The 18,619-nt window shown below is 38.8% G+C and overlaps 1 protein-coding gene across 3 annotated transcripts in view; it reads left to right on the top strand.

Annotated features, from left to right (window-relative positions):
• Positions 1 to 18,619, top strand: part of SLAIN1 (SLAIN motif family member 1) — a 61,631-nt gene that overhangs the window by 12,969 nt on the left and 30,043 nt on the right. For all 3 annotated transcript variants that reach the window (XM_060636894.2, XM_060636895.2, XM_060636896.3), the window contains exon 2: positions 1,152 to 1,291. In XM_060636894.2, coding sequence (XP_060492877.1) covers positions 1,152 to 1,291 — 140 coding nt within the window. The remainder of the gene's footprint in view (positions 1 to 1,151; positions 1,292 to 18,619) is intronic.

Genomic DNA, 18,619 nt, shown 5'->3' with positions numbered 1-18,619 from the left:
TGGGAAATTCAAGTTCCTGTGTCTATAAATATTTTGGAGAAGCACAGTCCTATTTATATATGGTCTGTGATGCTTTGGAGCTGCCACAGTGGAGTTGAGTGGTCATGACAGAGACTGTGTGGCCCACAGAGCCTAAATATTTACTAGCTGCCCCTTTATAGAAAGAATATGTTTGTCAACCTCTGATCTACAAGAAGAATTTGCTGAAGAGTAGTACCATTCCCCAACCATCTTGGATAACTGAGAAATTATTTTGACAGATGGGAGTCCTGACTATAACAGTATGAGAATGAATAATGAAGTAAGGTGTTCCAAGAAAATGCGCTCATTAGAATTGTGGTAACTTTGTTTAAAGAAGTATTACTTTCACGATATTTATAATTAGAATGCAGCTTTACAAATGTTAATTACTAGAACCAGTGGTTATAATTTTCTTTCTTTTTTTGTCAGCTAAGACGATGAACTTCTTTTGTATAACCCTGTGACTGAAAATACTCTCTAAGTTACCTTAGCACCATATATCAGAAATAATATTACGGTTATTTTGAGTTCTGCCTATTCTGTTTAATGGTATAGATGCTGAAACCATACTTTTCCCTACAACATATCTTTGAAAGCTGTTTGGCTTTCTTGTGAAAGAAGCACATACCAGATTTAGTACAGATTTGAGACGGGGAATAACTGATTATTTAAGGGTTGAGAGGATCAACAGACTTTCACTAGTTTTAGGCTTGTATTTTTAAAAAGCACATAAGATTTGCCTCGTTTGCCGTGTCATGTTTACATACATGAGCTCAGTTCACGTAAGATTCTGTCACCAAAGAGATGAAAGTGTCCATTTCTACAAATGCAAGTGAGGTAGTCAGATCATCGCGGTGCCTGTTCAAGGTCAGTTCAATAACAAAAGCCTCCTTTCTGACTATGAGATGTTGGTTTATAGTTTTTTGAAGTCCTCCTTCCCACCAAGCTACAGAGAGCATACTATTTTATTTAGGGGTATTTCTCTGTTAAAAAATAATTTTGGTATTTGAAGTAATCAAATGTGAGCTTTGTTTCACTAGAAACTTGTTAAGTACATGTTGTTTTCCCTAGAAGAGGGGTCATCTCTGTATACCTATATAATACCTATAATGTAGATTTCTCTTTTTAAGGTTATACGTTGGCTCTTCAAAGACATTCACATCATCAGAGAAATCCCTGAGCCCTTTGCAGTGGTGTAGACACGTCCTAGATAATCCGACTCCAGAGATGGAAGCAGCAAGGCGTTCCCTGTGCTTTAGACTGGAGCAAGGTAATTTCTAACCTGCGCATTTACATTCTCGAACTCTTGCCACCGTCAACTCTGTTTTTGTTGCTGGTTTTGGAATTGACACTTAAATGGAAAAAACTTGCCCAAAGGTATAGCTGTTACATGCAATTTGCTTCACATTTATTACACATCAGGATTTCCCAGTGTAAAATGTATTTAGTTTCATGCTTGTTTTTAGCCACATTTTTAGCTTGTGTTAGTTTGTATTGAAAGATAGGAATAAACTTTATTTTTCTGTGTTTTTTTTTTCTTTCTGTTTGCAAATATACCAATAAATAAAATGGGTCAGCCTTTAATTCTCTGGGGACAGCAAGAAGGTGGTTGTATGGCTGAATTCCAGGATAGAAAACTGAAGTTTCATTGGGACCTGAGTTCTGACCTTTTTCAGTTCCATGAATGTTTAATTGGGTTGTATAACTGGAAGTCCTAACCTTTATAAACTGGGAAATAATCTTCACACTGTATATAACATTAGTTAACTTATGGAGCCCAACATAAGTTTAAGTAAAACAAAACAAACAAAAATTGACTGCTGTGGAAGGAAGAGCAGTAAAAGGAATTAGAAAGCAGGACTTAGCTCCTTGCCATTTATATTTAATTAAGGCTGTGATTATTTAGGTTTTTGCTCATCTCTTAACTCTTGGTATCTCTTTCATTATCTAGCAGCAGTGTTTCCATTATCCGTATCACACTTGAGCTTGGAATTACAGATTCCTGCCTCTTCCAGATTAAATAATCAGAGTAACTGGGAGTAGGGTCATGGGAATCTGCACTGACAAGTTCACCAGTGTGATTCTTATGCACACTGAAGTTTGAGAACATCACCTATGCAGCCTTTCGGGGATAACGATGGTTATCAAATTTTGGACAGGAGACAAAGTATAAAAGGTGACATTTCTTGAGCTCTTAATTCTGTGACAGTCAGTGCATTAGGTTCTTGACATCCTTCATTTTATTCAGCCTAACCACACTCATCTGTAGTGGGCACTATACCCACTCCTAGAGAAGGGACAGGTGGAGTGGAGGGCAGTTAAGAGGGTTACTGGGGCCAGAGTAACACCCAGGGGCAGAGCCAGAACCTGGGTCTCCTTGACCCTAACGACTGTCCTTAATCAGTCTTCTGCTTTTTTGGCACAGCCATGACTGAATATCAACAGAAATCTGTTTTAAATATTTGGGAAACATCAAATTAAAAGGCACATTTTATTAACATTGTAACTAAAATGAAATAACTTATTTAGTAATTAGTTGAAGAGTGGGGTAGGAACCAAGGAGAAGTATTAGGGTTAAAACTTTGGTGACAGATGCTTATCTAAGATAGCAACCATCTGAGTTAGGAGACTTTGTTCATCTACCCAGCTGACCCTCAGCAAACCATTAAGTCCCTCTGGGCTTTTTAAAGGGTTATGTTGACTGTCTTTAAGGTTCTTTATTCAAACATCTCTTGATTCAACTACTCTTTGTATGGACACTCATATATGAATTTGGCTCAGTTTCATTTGAAGTAAAGTTCAAATGAAATTCAGAACTAGAATCCTTTAGTTGAGGGATCAACAAATTTTTTCTGAAAGGGACCTGATAGTAAATATTTTAGGCTCTGCAGGCCGCACGGTGTCTACCCTCAGTAGAAAGCAGCCATAAATGCAAACGTTAATGAGCAAGGCTCTGTTCCAGTAAACCTTTTATCTGTGGGCACTGAGATAAGAGACTGGAGTAGGAACTGGAGTGGACACTGAGATATGAAACTGGGGATGAGTTAGACTTGGGCTACCCAGGCCTTAGTTTGTGACCCCTGCTTTAGTTCATTTGCACACAAGGTAGATTTACATACAAGATTGACTTAAAAAAATAGAGGCTTTGGGGGCACCTGGGTGGCACCTTGATTTCAGCTCAGCTCAGGGTCAAAAGGTTTGTGGGATTGAGCCCCACATCTGGTTCTCTGTTGACAGCGAGGGCCTGCTTGGGATTCTCTCTCTCTCCCTCTCTCTGCCTCTCCCCCCTCATGTGTTCTCTCTGTCTCTCAAATAAACATTTAAGAAAAATAGAGGCTTTGTTAAGTTTAATGTAAATAATCCTTATTGGTGGCTGCTTTTGAGAATTGAGACTAAGTGCCTGATTATCTAATTTTCCTTTCACTGACAAGCGTCTAAAGCAGAACGGTGAGGTCATGAGGACAAGATTTAATGTGTAGTTTTATTCATAATGTAATGAATTTAAATTTCATGTAAGAGTTTAAGCAGAGAACTAGCTTTCTAAAACCTACATTAGTGTTTTGTGAAATTTGTGTATAAATCTAAATCCTCTTTTGCTGTGAGACTAAATGGTTTTGTTCCAAAGATCCATAATCCCCTTAGGAGATAAGAAGTCACTGATTACAGTAGGTTGTTCATTGGATGAAATTTGTTTTTGAAATTTAACTTATATTTTATAAAGCAATCTATCATTTAGATTTACTCTTATGAGTATTACAGGGAAAATAGCATATTCCTACCCCACCTCTCATGCCCATTTGATTACCCAGATTCAATTACTTAACAAAAGCTATTTGTTTTGGTTTTGCTATTATCTCTCATTAAATTCCCATACCTGTAAGTTGTCAACTTCTTACTTTGAGTTATGAAGGTTTAATTCTTTTTACTACCTTCTTCCCCTTACACCTTTTCTCTGCACATCTTCCCATGTAGCTTTTTGCCAATCTTTAAATAGATTGTTTAATATTGATTACAATAGAAATAATCTTATCTAGGTCATGCAACATTTTATTGTTTTTTCATCTAATCTTTTGGTTTTTTTCTGGAGTTAAAAGTAAAAGGACCCTTACTTGCTGGTTTTGGTTTTTGTCTTTAATTTTACCCCACACACTCCAAATGAACCATCCTCAGTACAGTTAGACATACAAATCCACCAAGGGTTTTATTTCCCTTTGTTTTTCCAACCGTTCCTCCTGGTAGTGCCCTCGGCTGCCCATGATGTGCTCTGAACTGGCTCTCCACAGGCCCATGTGGCTCTCGTGGGACTTCCTCTTACCCTCGTTCTGCGGATCCTGTCCCCTTTCCAGTGTCACAATGCCTGTTTCCTGGATGCAAACTTCCTTTTCCTTATATTCCCTCTTTGGGGAAAATTCATTCTCCTCTTGCCTTTTTGGGGGAGTAGAAGAGAAATGAGGATATGGGAGACAGAAACTTTGAGAGCCTCCTGTGTCTGAAAGTGTCTGAATTATATCTTTGATCTTGATTATTCTTTGAGCTAGGTGTAGAACTCTAGCTTAGAAACCAGTTCCAGCAGAGTCTAGGAGACGTGGCTCCATTATATTTTAGCTTCGGGATTGCTGTTGAAGTCCTTGTACCATTCTAATTTCTGATTCCTGTGAGCTTTCTCTTTAAAATACCTTTTAGATAGAATTTTAGAATCTCTTCATTCCTAGTACTTTGAAATTTTCATTTTTTGTGCCATATAGTTAGTGGGCACTTTCAACAAGGAAACTTTTGCTCTACAAAATGTCTTGTGTTATTTCTCTGTAAATCCATCCTCTCCTCCAGTTTTCTCTATTCTTTCATTCTAGATACTCCTTTTAAGTCAAATGTTGAATTGCCTGCTTTGATGTTCAGATTTTATATTCTTCTCTTCTGTTTTCTGCCATGATATTGATATTCTGCTTTCTTGGAGATTGTAAAAATTCCTCTTCGAAACCTCTTTGCTGCATATTAAGTTCATTCCATGTGCTGGGCACCATTGTAGGGAATGAGGGAATGGGGGGTGCAGCAGGGACCAAACAGGTGTTAAGTCCATGCCTTTGCTGAATTTACCTTCTAGCACAAACACCTTCACTCAGTCCTCCTGGTTTTGTAAGGTACTGTTATTTGTGTAAGGTATCTTAACTCCAGTAGCTTTTTACTTCAGTTTATTTAAGCAATTGAACCTGTCTTTGATAACAGCAGGAGAGGGGTAGCTGCTTGGGGAGTTGAGAGGGAGTGTTTTCCTAAAGACTTCCCAACAGTCATCTTGTTTTTACTTTACTCTGAAGCTCCCTGCCTTCTGTGGTATCCTGCACATTCAATTCTAGAACATTCCAGTTTCTTGTTGGCTTATCCCCCACTGTGGGCCCTTAGAGCAGAGAATGTCAAAACCCAAGCCCATTACCTAATGTTTATCTATTTTCCGTTTATCAGTGAAATGACCTTTTTAGACTGATAGTGTCTCTTTTCTTGTTTGGTCTTACTTGTAGGTTTAGAAGACTTTTGAGTTTAGCTGTCATTCTAGTGTGTTTTTTTAAACTGAATTTTATTGTTTGTTCAAGTATAATTACCAGTTTGAGGTGCACAGTATAATGATTCAACAATTCTATATATTTCTCAGGGCTCATCAAAGTAGGTGTACTCTTGGGGCACCTGGGTGGCTCAATTGGTTAAGTGTCCAAATCTTGATTTTGGCTAAGGTCATGATCTCACTGTTCATGAGTTTGAGCCCTATGTCAGGCTCTGTGCTGACAGTGAGGAGGCTGCTTGGGATTCTCGGTCTCCCACTCTCTCCATCCCTCCCCTGCTCGTGCTCTCTCTCAAAAAATAAACATTTAAAAAAAAAAGTGTACTCTTAATCCCCTTTATTTGTTTCATCCATTCCTCCTACCTTTCTTCTGGTAATCACCAGTTCTTTGTATTTAAGAGTCTGTTTCTTCGTTTGTCTTTTTTTTTTTTTTCATTGTTTGTTTGTTGAATTCCACATATGAGTGAAATCATATAGTATTTGTTTTTCTGACTTATTTCACTTACCATTATACTCTATTCTCAACATCCATGTTGTTACAAATGGTTAAAATTTCATTTTTTATGGCTGAGTAATATTCCATTCTATATATACCATATCTTCATCTATCAGTGGACACTTGGGTTGCTTCCATATGTTGGCTTTTGTAAATAATGCTACATTAAACATAATAGTACATATGTTTTCAAATTAGTGTTTTTGTGTTCTTTGGGTAAATACCTAGTTTTTACTGGAATTACTGGATAATAGGGTAATTCTATTTTTAAAGTCCTAGCCACAGCAGTCAGACAATAAAAAAGAAATAAAAGGCATCCAAATTGGTAAGGAAGAAGTAAAACTTTCACTATTTGCAGATAATATGATAGTATATATAGAAAACCCTGAAGACTCCACCAGAAAATTACTCAAACTGATTAATGGATTCAGTAAAGTCACAGGATACAAAATTAATGTACAGAAATCTGTTGTGTTTTTATACACTAATAATGAAGCAGCAGAAAGAGAAATTAAGAAAACCATCCCATTTACAGTTGGCACCAAAAATAATAAAATACCTAGGAATAAACTTAACCAAGGACCTGAAAGCCATATGCACTCCAAAAACTATAGAACATTGATGAAAGAAATTGAAAATGACATAAATAAAAGGTATTGGATTGGAAGAACCAATATTGTTAAAAGTGTCCATACTACCCAAAGCAGTCTACAGATGTACTGTAATATCCCCATCAAGATACTAACAAAATTTTTCTCAGAAGTTGAACATATAATCCTGTACTTTGTATGGAACCACAAAAGACCCCGAATAGCCAAAGCAATCTTCAAAAAAGAACAAAGCTAGAGGTATCACAATACCAGATTCAAGCTATACTACAAAGCTATAGTAATTGAAACCGTATGGTACTGGCACAAAAATAGACACATAGATCAATGGAACAGAATAGAGAGTCCAGGAATAAATCCATGCTTTATGGTTAATTAATCTATGACAGAAGAGGCAAGAATATACAATGGGGAAAAGACCACCTCTTCAATTAATGGTGTCGGGAAAACTGGACAGCTACATGCAAAAAAATCACACTGGGCTACTTTCTTACACCATACATAAAAATAAACTCAAAATGGATTGAAGAACTAAATTGTGAGACCTGAAACCATAAAATTCCTAGAAGACACAAGCAGTAATTTCTTTGACATCAGCCATAGAAAACTTTTTCTAGATTTGCCTCCTGAGGCAAGAGAAAGAAAAACCAAATTAAACTATTGGGACTACACCAAAATGAAAAGCTTTTGCACAGCAAAACAAAAACGCAGCCTACTGAATGAGAAGGTACTTGCAAATGATATCCAAAAAGAGGTGACTATCCAAAATATATAAAGAACATCTGCAACTCAACACCAAAAACCCAATTGAAATGGGCAGAGGAGTGACCCCATTAAACATTTTGCTAAAGACCTACAGATATCTGGCCAACAGACACATGAAAGGTGTTCACCATCACTCCTTAGGGAAATGCAAATTAAAACCACAATGAAATATCACCTGACACCTGTCAGAATGACTAAAAATCAAAAAACAAGAAACAAGTGTTGATGAGAATGTGGAGAAAAAGGAACCCTGGTGCACTGATGATGGGAATGCAAACTGGTGCCACCACCATGGGAAACAGTATGGAGGTTCCTTGGAACATCTAGTGTGGTTTTCTAAGAGAATAGAGAGGAATTGATAGTCTTCAATATCGAAGAATTCCTACTGGCTTCCAATGAAGGGGATCCTTTGTCAATGATAGCTGATTAAAAGGTTACAGACATTATGGTTTTAACTATTCATATTGTAGCATGAATATTTAATTAGGATTATGTAAACATTCCATATTTTAGAACTTACAAGTAATTCTAACAAAGCATTTTGTTCAGACTTCATTTCTGTCTTGAGCAATCAGCATTTTCAAGTAACAAATATTATTGAGCATTTTCTTTGAGAGCAAGTTTGTTTCCTTTAATTTGAATAAAAATTGCCCAAGGACAGTGACCTTGTTTTATTGGTCACACCAGCTAAAAGGGAACAGTGATTACTGTTGCTAAAATAAATGAATTTTTGTTTATTTTGTAGAGAGAGTGAGCAGGGGAGAGGAACAGAGGGAGAGAGAATCTTAAGCAGGTTGCACGCTCCACACCGAGCCCACCATGGGGCTCAATCCCACGACCCTGGGATCATGACCTGGGCTGAAATTGAGAGTCGGATGCTCAACTGACTGAGCCACCCAGGCCACCCTGTTTAATTCTTCTTGAGCCTTATGTCACAGTTACTGCTGTTAGAATTTCAGTTTTGGTTTTGCACATTTTCAGATGGAATGGAGTCTTTGCACCACTTTCCTTACCAACCATATCATTCTTTTCTTTTCAGTGCCCTTTGAAGTATTAGTTTGCAGCCTTGTTTTACCATTCACAAGCGTGTTTATATTAAAATAGGTTTTACTTACTGCCTTTTGTTGGAAATGAGTGGTTGTACCTGCTCCCCACCCCCTCCCCGAATTTAAAGACTGTTCACTAAGACCATCTGCTGCCATGACAAGGAGGGTTGACAGATTAGATTTTTTGAAAGGGAAGTGTTGTCCCCTTTCTGCCTCACTTTTCCCGTCTCTCTCACTTGTTAACCAAGGGGTAAGTAAATGTTCTTTTCTGTTAGCCTGGGGCTTTAGATTAGATGTTGCTTTCATAATTAGAGAGCAAATATGTTGGTATTTCGTTTCTATTTCTTGACCCTGATGCTTCTGGGAAGAAAATTACTCAAAAATTAGAGACCAACTCTCTGTAGAATGTGTGGATGGGGGTCTGTAGTTATGAGGAGCCGGTGTTTCTGTGGTGGACCTTCTACCCCTCAGGCCCCTGGTCCTACATCCCTTCCTGATTCCTTCTTGGACCCTAGGAATGTAGTATGTACTGTTTTCTTGGTTGCAAGTTAGCAGTCTTCCCTGCTTAAGAAGTAAACTTCTCCGGGAGCACATCTGCGTAGGAGTTGGTCAAGCTCAGTTTCTGTGGCTGCTTCGGGTAGCGTTTCTCCCAAGGTTCTCTGTGTGGTTGCCAATGAGTTTATTTTGATTGTCACTTTGTGAAGGACCCCTGGCTCTCTTCCTGCTGCCTGCTTTCTGTCGGGGGGTCATCCTAGTCCTTCATGCTGTATCTGACAACCTCATGACCCTGGAACTAGGTAACAAAACATGGTAAATTGTGGGAGAATGTATGGGAAGTGTTCACATTTTGTCTTGAGGTTATGAGAACAGGCTTATTAAAATCCTACCCTTCTGAAGAAAGTTTGTTTGTCTGAAGAAAATGAGGAACAGAAAGGGATGTTTTGTGTAAGTTTTATTGGGAGATAGCACCTGCATTGAGACCTTTTTCAAGATACTACTAAAAGAAATGCTTTGTCTTCACAGCTACAGTTTTGCAATTTGGTTAAACGTGTGTGTTTAAGATACAATAGGACAATTATTTTTGGTGTAAGGGTGTGAGTGTGTGTGTGTGTATACATATATGTATATGTGTATATATCCATGTGTGTGTATATATATATATATATGTGTGTGTATATACATATATGTATATATGTATACACACACCCCTACAGATGACTCATATGTATCCAATGCTCCTAAATTCTCAAAGGGAACATTAATTGAGCAAGTCACTTAATATTTTAATTGAAAATTAATTAAATTGAAACTTTGATTGTAGATCCCCAAACTTATTTTCCCCTTTTCCAAACTGATCTTTTCATGCTCAAATTTCATAATTTATAAGGTCTTCTATATCAAGTAGTCCACACAGGCCGGGTACTTAAGCTTTCCCAGCATCCTCTACACGTACCTTTAATTTGTAGAGTTGTTGTAAGACAATAAGTAAAGATGTTTGTGAAGCAGACATAATAAAAGCTTAAATATTAGGTTTCTTTCCTAATACATTTGAATAATGTAAATAGCTTTTTTGGATAATGTACAGAAAGTAATGTTAAAAGTGAAAAAACTCTAATAAAACTGATTTTATTAGAGTTAGGGGTGCCTGGGTGGCTCAGTCAGTTGAATGTCCAGCTCTTGATTTCAGTTCAGGTCATGATCTCACGGTTCTTGTGGGATGGAGCCCTGTGTTGAGCTCTGCACTGACAGCTCAGAACCTGCTTGGGATTCTTTTTCTCCCTCTTTTTGCCCCCTCCCACTTAAATACATAGACATTTAAAAGAAAGTAATCGCCAAAAGTTAAATCTTTTGGTACTTCTTAATCTACAATCTATTCGTATAAAATTAAGAAAGCCTAGAATAATATTTTCTCCCCCCCCCCAAAAAAAAAACATTAGACCCTGATTTGAATATACATTCTTAGACAAAACACTGTATCTTGGTTGGTTTTTCTCTGTTGAAAATGGTCCTAACAGTGTTTGTTATTTTCCATTTGGAAGTGCCTTGTTTTTGAGCATCTTTTTACTTAATTTTTAATGCATATATGCCTTCTTTCAAGTAAGGGGTATAAGAGTGTGTGTGTGTGTGTGTGTCTGATAATAGAGGGCTGCACCTCAGTTTCCTTTCGAATTGCCAGTGCTTAATAAATTGTCAAACATGTTTTATGTTCTGAATGTTTTTTTATGATTTATTAATTGGAATACATTTAAATGTCTTACATGAGCGAAGAAACTAATTGAACATTGGTGTTATAGATGGCATCCAACTAGCCAATCCAAAACAATTACACGATGGTATCATTAAAATGATGGTGTTGGGGGTAGATATTTGAGTCTGTTTTGTTTGCTGCTATAACCCTCCCAGTGCTTAGAATAGTTCCTGTCATGTTGTAGGTATTGAAGGCTAATTGTTGAGCGAATGAAGATGGTAGAAGGGTTTTTGATTTAGTAGTTGGACATAGTGCCCACTAGTGCCTCAGTGTTGCTTAATTCTGATTAAGAACATGTCACCGTCACTTGTCCCATGACTTATTTTGTAATTGGAAGTTCATACCTCTTAAAATTCCCTTCCCCTATTTTGCCCATGCCCCCCACACTCCTTCCCGAGGACAACCACCAGTTCTCTGTATTTGAGTCTGTTTCTGTGTTGTTCAGTTGTTTTGCTTTTTAGATTCCACATATAAGTGAAGTCATACAGGATTTGGCTTTCTGTGTCTTATTTCACTTAGCATAATACTCTCTGGGTCCATCCATGTTGTCTCAAATGGCAAGATTTCATTCTTTTTTATTGCTGAGTAATATCTCGTTGTGTGTACACACCTTCTGTGTCCATCTGTCTATCAGTGGACACTTAGGTTGCTTCTGTATCTTGGCTGTTGCAGATAATACTGCAATGGACATAGGGGTGCATATATATTTTTGAGTTAGTGTTTTTGTTTTCTTTGGGTAACCTGCAAGTGGAATTGCTGGACTGTATGGTACTTCTATTTTTAATTCTTTGAGGAAACTCCATGATATTTTCCAGAGTGGGTGCACCAATATTTATTCCCACCAGTAGTCACAAGGGTTCCCTTTTCTCCACATCCTCACCAACACTTGTGATTACTTTTTTTTTTCTTTGATACTAGCCAATCTGACAGGTGTGAGGTGACCTCTCATTGTTATAGTTTAATTAAGAAAAGACAGAAAGCATTTCACTTGTTTCCATGTCTTGCCTTGTAAGTGGGGACATTTCACAGATGTCACAGGCCTATTAGAAAGGTTTCAGGAAATGTTAAATGTGAAATTATTTTGGTAAATGTGAAATGCTGTGTACATACGTGGACACATTCCTGCTATGCAGTTTCTTATTCAGAATGTGAGCCAAAACATACAGGGAACCCTCTTCGTTTGGCTGTTTACACTTTATAGAAAACCAATAGCATTTTTTTTCTTTGGGAGGGGGTAGTTTTGTTTTCTCTACCTATAAATAAACATATTTTATTAGAGTTAGGATCTCAAATTGGTAAGTTTTGAGTGTAATTTAAGAATAGTAGAAAGTTAAGGCAACTTCATTAGCTTTTTTGTTTTATGCTTCTTCTTAAGTCTATATATGTTCCATTTCTGCTTTTCTTTTTCCCCACTTCCCCCACCCTTTTAGACTGTACGTAACAAACATCTCTAGAACTTTCATGGGTAGCATGGGCTCCTGCGATATCCTAAATTGACATAAGGCTTATCTAGAGTCGGTGGTGAGTCTGTGTCATGAGGCTGGGACATTGAATAACCAAATAATGATAAAAGAGCTTATCTGAGTAATTTGAGATGCCCAATGTGTGGCTCACTTAATTTGGGGCCGGTTAATAAAAGCTTATCTTGCCTGGAGATACTTGAATATCCATAACTATTGAATCAGGACAGGTCACATTTGAGGAGTGTGGGTATAGTTTTCACAAATAGTGTAGCCCTACACAATTACTATCTTGGGTTGTGTTTCCTTATGAGCAATCTCTCATTTCCTCTGGGATTATATGCTAAGCAAATGTAAACAGATATTGCTTCTTTATTGAGTTTTTCTTTCATCTTCCTATGATACCAGTTCCTATTCTTGTCTCAGTTGTTATGAGGTAGTATCCCTCTCTAAATTTAGGCAATGGAAAAGAAAGTTGTCGATGAATCCAGTGCTCTGAAGGTGGCCTTTTCATTTGTTGAAAGCTGCACAGATTGAACTGAGACATTAGGAAACTTATCAAGTGTCTGTCTCCTGGAATCTGTCCAGCTTCTCCTTGCCTGGCCCGAGATAGTATCTTCATCAGCTCATGTTTCCAGTCTTGAGGTGCTCTGTCAAATTGGGAACACAAAATTAAAACTTAGTCTGTGTAGTTCATTTTAGGTAAGCTTTGTAAAGGAGTCCCTTTCTCATTGGGAAAATAATCTGGAATCCTACTGAAATTTGCAGAGACAGGGTGTCTTGACATTTGCTATTTATTATTCCTGTGTGCTAGAAATTGAAGACACATTGTCATGGCTGTGGGCTTTCATCACATCTTTGCTTTGCTCAGATGTTCGGAAAAGTCCCATTGCGTTTCCTTCAGTGTTGGGAATGATGTACAGTAAGTAAGTACAGTAAGCAAATAAACAGGGATTGTGATCCTATGGAATTTGCTGTTTCTATCCCATTATATCCAGCAACATGGATGTTTCCTTTTCTTCTTTTTCCCTTATCAGTTACATGTGTTTCTCTGTGGTTTTTTGCTTTTATTTTGCGTTTCTACCACAAGAAAGTTATTAAAATAAGCAGTAGTGAAATAAGCAGCTTATGACAGTTCATGTTTGTTATAATGAATATATAACTGACATGTTATTTTCTTACCCCAAAGAGGAAAAAGTAAAACAATAGACATTCTCCCACAGTAGTTGTTTACTGCTTTTATAGTACTCTGATGATGGAATTTGCTTCTATGGCAGTGAAACTTTATTTTGATAGATGTTCATGTCTATTTCTTGGGACCTCTACAGAATAGCCAGTTTAGGCAAGAATTAGTAGATTCTCCTTTTTGGAATCATGGGGCCTTGATTAGAGAGACGATTCAAATGCTTAACCATGAAATAAATGAATTGAGCACTTGCTACCTGCAAGCACAGTGCTACGTATGAGGGGTATGGTGGCAAGACGAACTCAGTACCTTGCACTGGCAACACGCAGTCTGGTATAACTGACTGCATGGATAGCAGCTCTGGTTCTTTTTTTCTTCCCTTCTCTTAAAACAGGCCTGATGGTGCTAGCGGGCCCAAGTGGAAGGGGTATGCTTTCCCAAGGATGTGACATGTTTGTTGTAAGTCAGCAAGATTTGAGCAGGTAACTCTGGCGGGGGGCGGGGAGTGGCCAGACCACAGGAACAACATGTGGAAAGGTCTTGAGATGGGGTGAGACTCCAGACGTGAGAGGGAGCAGCAGACTGTTGTGGTGGGAGTGTGGTGGAGAGAAATGGAGCGGGGGGAAAATGTGAGCCTGCTGTTTGGTGATTCTGCATGAAATGAGAGGCATGCGGGGTTTTCAGGGCACTTAAGGATTCTGGACTTTGTCTTAAGATGGTTGGGAATCCTTTGGATAGTTTTCAACAAAGGAGTGACATGACTATGAAGAGGAAAGTGTCAGAGGGCTAACTGAATTGTCTTGTTTTTTGTTTGTTTTTAGTTTATTTTGAGAGCGGGAGAGCTCATGTGCATGCAAGTGGGAGAGGGGCAGAGAAAGAGGAAGAAAGAGAGAATCCCAGGCAGGCTCTGTATGTCAGTGTGGAGCCTGATGTGGGGCTTGAACTCACAAACCGTGAGATCATAACCTGAGCCAAAGTTGGACACTCAACCAGCTGATCCACTCAGGCGCCCCAACATTTTACCACTCTGAGTGAAATATGGAAACCTCACTTTCATTTAGGTATCTTATCTTCCCCCACTTTTATTTTTATCTTTTTATATTAAATATAATTTGTTATCAAATTGGTTTCCATACAACACTCAGTGTAACTTCCCCCACTTTAAATGTCATTATCAGATGGTATTATAATTTTTGTTTCAATCATCAAATATAATTTAGCAAGCCATGAGGAAAAAGATGGTCTCTTCTTTGTACCCAGAGTTCTGTTTTCATCTTGTTTTGTCTTCTTGGTGCCCCAGACCCCTTCTCTTACCATTTCCTTTCGATTTGAAGAAACTTCTTTAGCCAGTATTTGAGGGTGGCTCTGCTAGCAACAAATTCTTTGAGTTTTCCTTTGTCTGAGGCTGTTTCTCTTTCATTCCTGGTGAGTTGGTCAACCAGACCCAGAATGCCCAGCTGGCGGGCCTTTCCTTGAAAGAGGCTCTGCCACTTCTCTGGCTTCTGTGGTTTCTGATGAGAAATCCACTGTTGCTCAAATGGGTGTTCCTCAGTAATGTTCCTGGGTAACGTGTCACTGCTCTCTGACTGCTTTCAAGATTTTTCTTTATCTTTAGTTTTCAGTAGTTTCGTATGATGTGTCTTGGCATGGATTTTTTGGAGTTTATGGTGTTCAGATTTCACTTAGTATGTTGGGCATCCCCACGACCCCCCTGCCCCCAGTTTAGTAATTCACTAAGAGCACTCACAAGACTCGGTGTATATTTGTACTCAAAGCTAGGATCTATTAAAACAAAGGGATACAAATCAAAATCAACAAAGGGAAAGGCACATGGAGCAAAGTCTGGAAGAAACCAGGTGCAAACTTCCAAGAGTCTTCAGGGTAAAACCAGATAACCTGTTCTTAAAGAAGGGAGAGAAGTCTCAGCATGGGCTTCCTACCCCTAACTGAGAAGCAAGGCGTGAGGCGACTTGAGTTGTGATGCCCACTTTAGACTGAGAAGGTTGGGGGCGGGGGCGCTGTTAGATGAACTTGTACAGCATTCCAAGGATCAAGACCTCCCTCCTTTGCACTGCTGGAGTCCTCAGCCACTCTGCCACTGCATGTCTAGGCACCTCACGGGAAGCTTGCTTCTGGAATAATCCAGGCATTGACATAGTACCTATTGTCCATGTTTTCAGTTGGAAGCCTGTTGGGGTAATAGCTGTACTGGTACAGAAGAAAGTCATGCCAGTTACATATTCAGATTAACATAGTCCATATCCATAAATTTAGACCAGGAACCAAGTCTCATTTGCTTTTTGGGAAAACTAATAGCATGAACAAAATGAATAGATCAACTGACTTTGTAGGAAACAAAACTAAGGGAATAGAGAACTCCATTTGCTTGGATTTAAGAGAATACTACACCTTTAAACAATATTACTTGGCAAAGCAGCAGTCAAATCATTATTTTTTAGTCATTTTTAATTTCTTGGAAATACTGGAATAGGGATGGACAGGGCTAAGAACCAAGCTGCTTATCCATAAGGAAATCTCCCCCCCAAAAGAGGAAGTATGAGAGCAGCTAGGGCACATGGAGGGCATGTCCCAAACCTCCAGTCTTTAACAGTTCTAGAAATTGGAACAGACAGTTGAGAGCAAGAAAGAATACAAGAAAATTTCTTTGAGCTGAAGAAAGACAACTCCCCAGCATGAACTAAGATAGATGAAAAAAGACCTAAACCCTAGACATCCTGGTTGAATTTCCAGGGTCAAAATTCTAAAAATGTTCAAAGGAAGAAACAGGTTATTTGCAGTGTCATAGGCCTCAGACATTTCATCAGGAATACTAGATGCTAGCTGAATAATGAATCTTGTCCTTTCAGTTTCAAGGAAAGGTACTTTCAAGCTATAATGTTGTACCCAGGCAAATCATAGATTTGTGGAGAATAACGAAAGAGGGTTTTAGTTCTGCAAAGATTTAGAAAATTTACTCTACACACCCTGTTTTAATGGTGGGAAAAGTACAAGGAAGAAGATCCATGAGGCCTAAAGAAGAGTGGCCGTGGAGATGACCCAGGAGAGGCCAGGAACAAGGAAAGGAGAAAATGGGTTGACTCTCAAGGCTAGTGACATTTCTCACCCAGTGGTTTGGGGCCTAGTGCCAGACAATTCCTTTCCTTTTCCTGGGGTCTTCTGACCACACCCAGCTCTCCAGTAAAGATGCATCTATCAGAACACTGAAATGCCACTTGTATGTGGTTTAACATTTGATGATGACCTTAAAATTGTCCTGATCACAGCTATCGAACAGAATGGAGATACAGTAAACCTTGACAATGTAAAAATAGGACTGTGGTGGTAGTGGAAGGGAAGAGAGAGAGTACATGGGCTAAATATCTAACCTTTTTCACTATGGGGAGTCAGATGGCAACAAGGTGAGGTTGATTTGTCTGCTTTTAGTTACACTTACAGGGATGCCTGGGTAGCTCATTCTGTTCAGTGTCGGACTCTTGATTTTGGCTCAGTTCATGATCTCATGGTTTGTGAGATTGAGCCTGCATTGATCTGTTGGGATTCTCTCTGCCCCTCCCCTGCTTGTGGGTACACACACTCTCTCAAAATAAACAAAAGAGGTTACACTTTCATAGTAGTTATATTATTGTCCCCAGCTTCTCAAACAAAACTCCTGGAAAGGGGATCTGGATGGGAAAGGGAAAGAGATACCTGTTTATACCTTTATATATATTTTAATGTTCTTCCATGTGCAGGCTTTTTAGTAAAATCATGCAGCAGCTACTTCTAGGGCCAAAAAAATAAGTTTTTTTCCTTGTCAAAATTCTTAATTATGTGTATTTACTTTCTACCACCTCTCAAGTTTAGTGGGTCAGAGGCCTTTTCTGCCATGGACTATAAGCACATGCATTGTGTCCCTTACTGGAAGAAAGTATTTTAGCCCAGGAGATGCTGAAAAGGAAGGATTATCCAAATTCTGTTTCCAACACTTTTCCGTTCAGGAATGCACAGGGTTTTCTAGTAGCCTGCTGGGCCTGTGTTTCCTAACATACCAAATGGTCAAAGGCAGGAAGGTTCTTATTGGTTATCCAGTCTATCCTTTCTGAAGAGGAAACACTTTCAGACATGAGATAATCTAGACTGTTTCTTCTGGAAATTGGACTCTGTAGCATCTTCCTTAACCTACCTCATTTTTTTTTTAGGGTTTATTTATTTTGAGAGAGAGCGAGGCAGCGCGGGTGTGGGAGGGACAGAGAATCCGCACTGTCAGCACAGAGCCTGATGTGGGGCTCAAACTCACAAACCGTGAGATCATGACCTGAGCCAAGATCAAGAGTTGGATGCATAACCGACTGAGCCACCCAGTCACCCCTTAATTTACCACATTATTGCCATGTAGAACTTGGAAATTCCTCTAGCTGGCTGTCCTGGCTTGCAGGGGTGGCTGTAGTCCAACTTGAAGCAGCTGTTTAGAATCTGCATGACAATATCACATCATGGGCAGATTATTAGGTCATTCTTTTCCCTTGTTCTTTTTAGGTTAAATTAGGACTTTCTGACTCTGACAAAGGCTGACTCCTCACATTCTGTGGCCATTTTCCCTGTCCTTACATTTGATTAAAGCCACAGCAGTTAGGTCTAAGAGAAAAACAGCTTCTATAAAAGGGAATTTTTAAGCATGCCTTTGAAGTATAATTACTGTTGAAGTCAAACTTGTTTTCTAATCTCCCTTGCTAATTGGAGATGGGAAGTCTGATGATCTGTGGAGTTGCGGGGCTCATTCCGGTCTTAGATAACACTGAATTTGGTCCGTGTGTGGTTCGAGTTGGCAGCTTCAGTTCTGACCAGTGATGAAGTGGAAACAAGTTGACAGTCCAGAGGATTTCTCCTTTCCAACCCACATTTTTCAGTTTTTAGACCATGGTCCTGGTTAGAGAAGATTCACAGGAAGATCCAGGAGTGGCAATGAGAGAAGAGCATTCAGCCTGTGGTCTTGAGACTGGTTAAAGGCTGAGACAGTAGAAAAGCCTGATGCTTTAATGATGATGACTAGACACTTTAACCAGCAAGTCTCACTTTGCTAGTAAGACCTAGGAAACATTTGATGTATTAAATTCAAGATGAAGAATAATTATAAAAGACAGACAATGGAATAAATGTTGTTAAATAATACTCTGTGGTGAAGTTTTATAACTCTCATTCAAAAATTAAACATTTATCTTCCAATCCTTGCAGGTATAC

The sequence above is a fragment of the Panthera onca genome, chromosome A1 (assembly GCF_046562875.1).
Source record: "Panthera onca isolate mPanOnc1 chromosome A1, mPanOnc1 haplotype 2, whole genome shotgun sequence".
Lineage (NCBI taxonomy): Eukaryota > Metazoa > Chordata > Mammalia > Carnivora > Felidae > Panthera > Panthera onca.
This window is presented reverse-complemented; position numbering and strand designations above follow the sequence as displayed.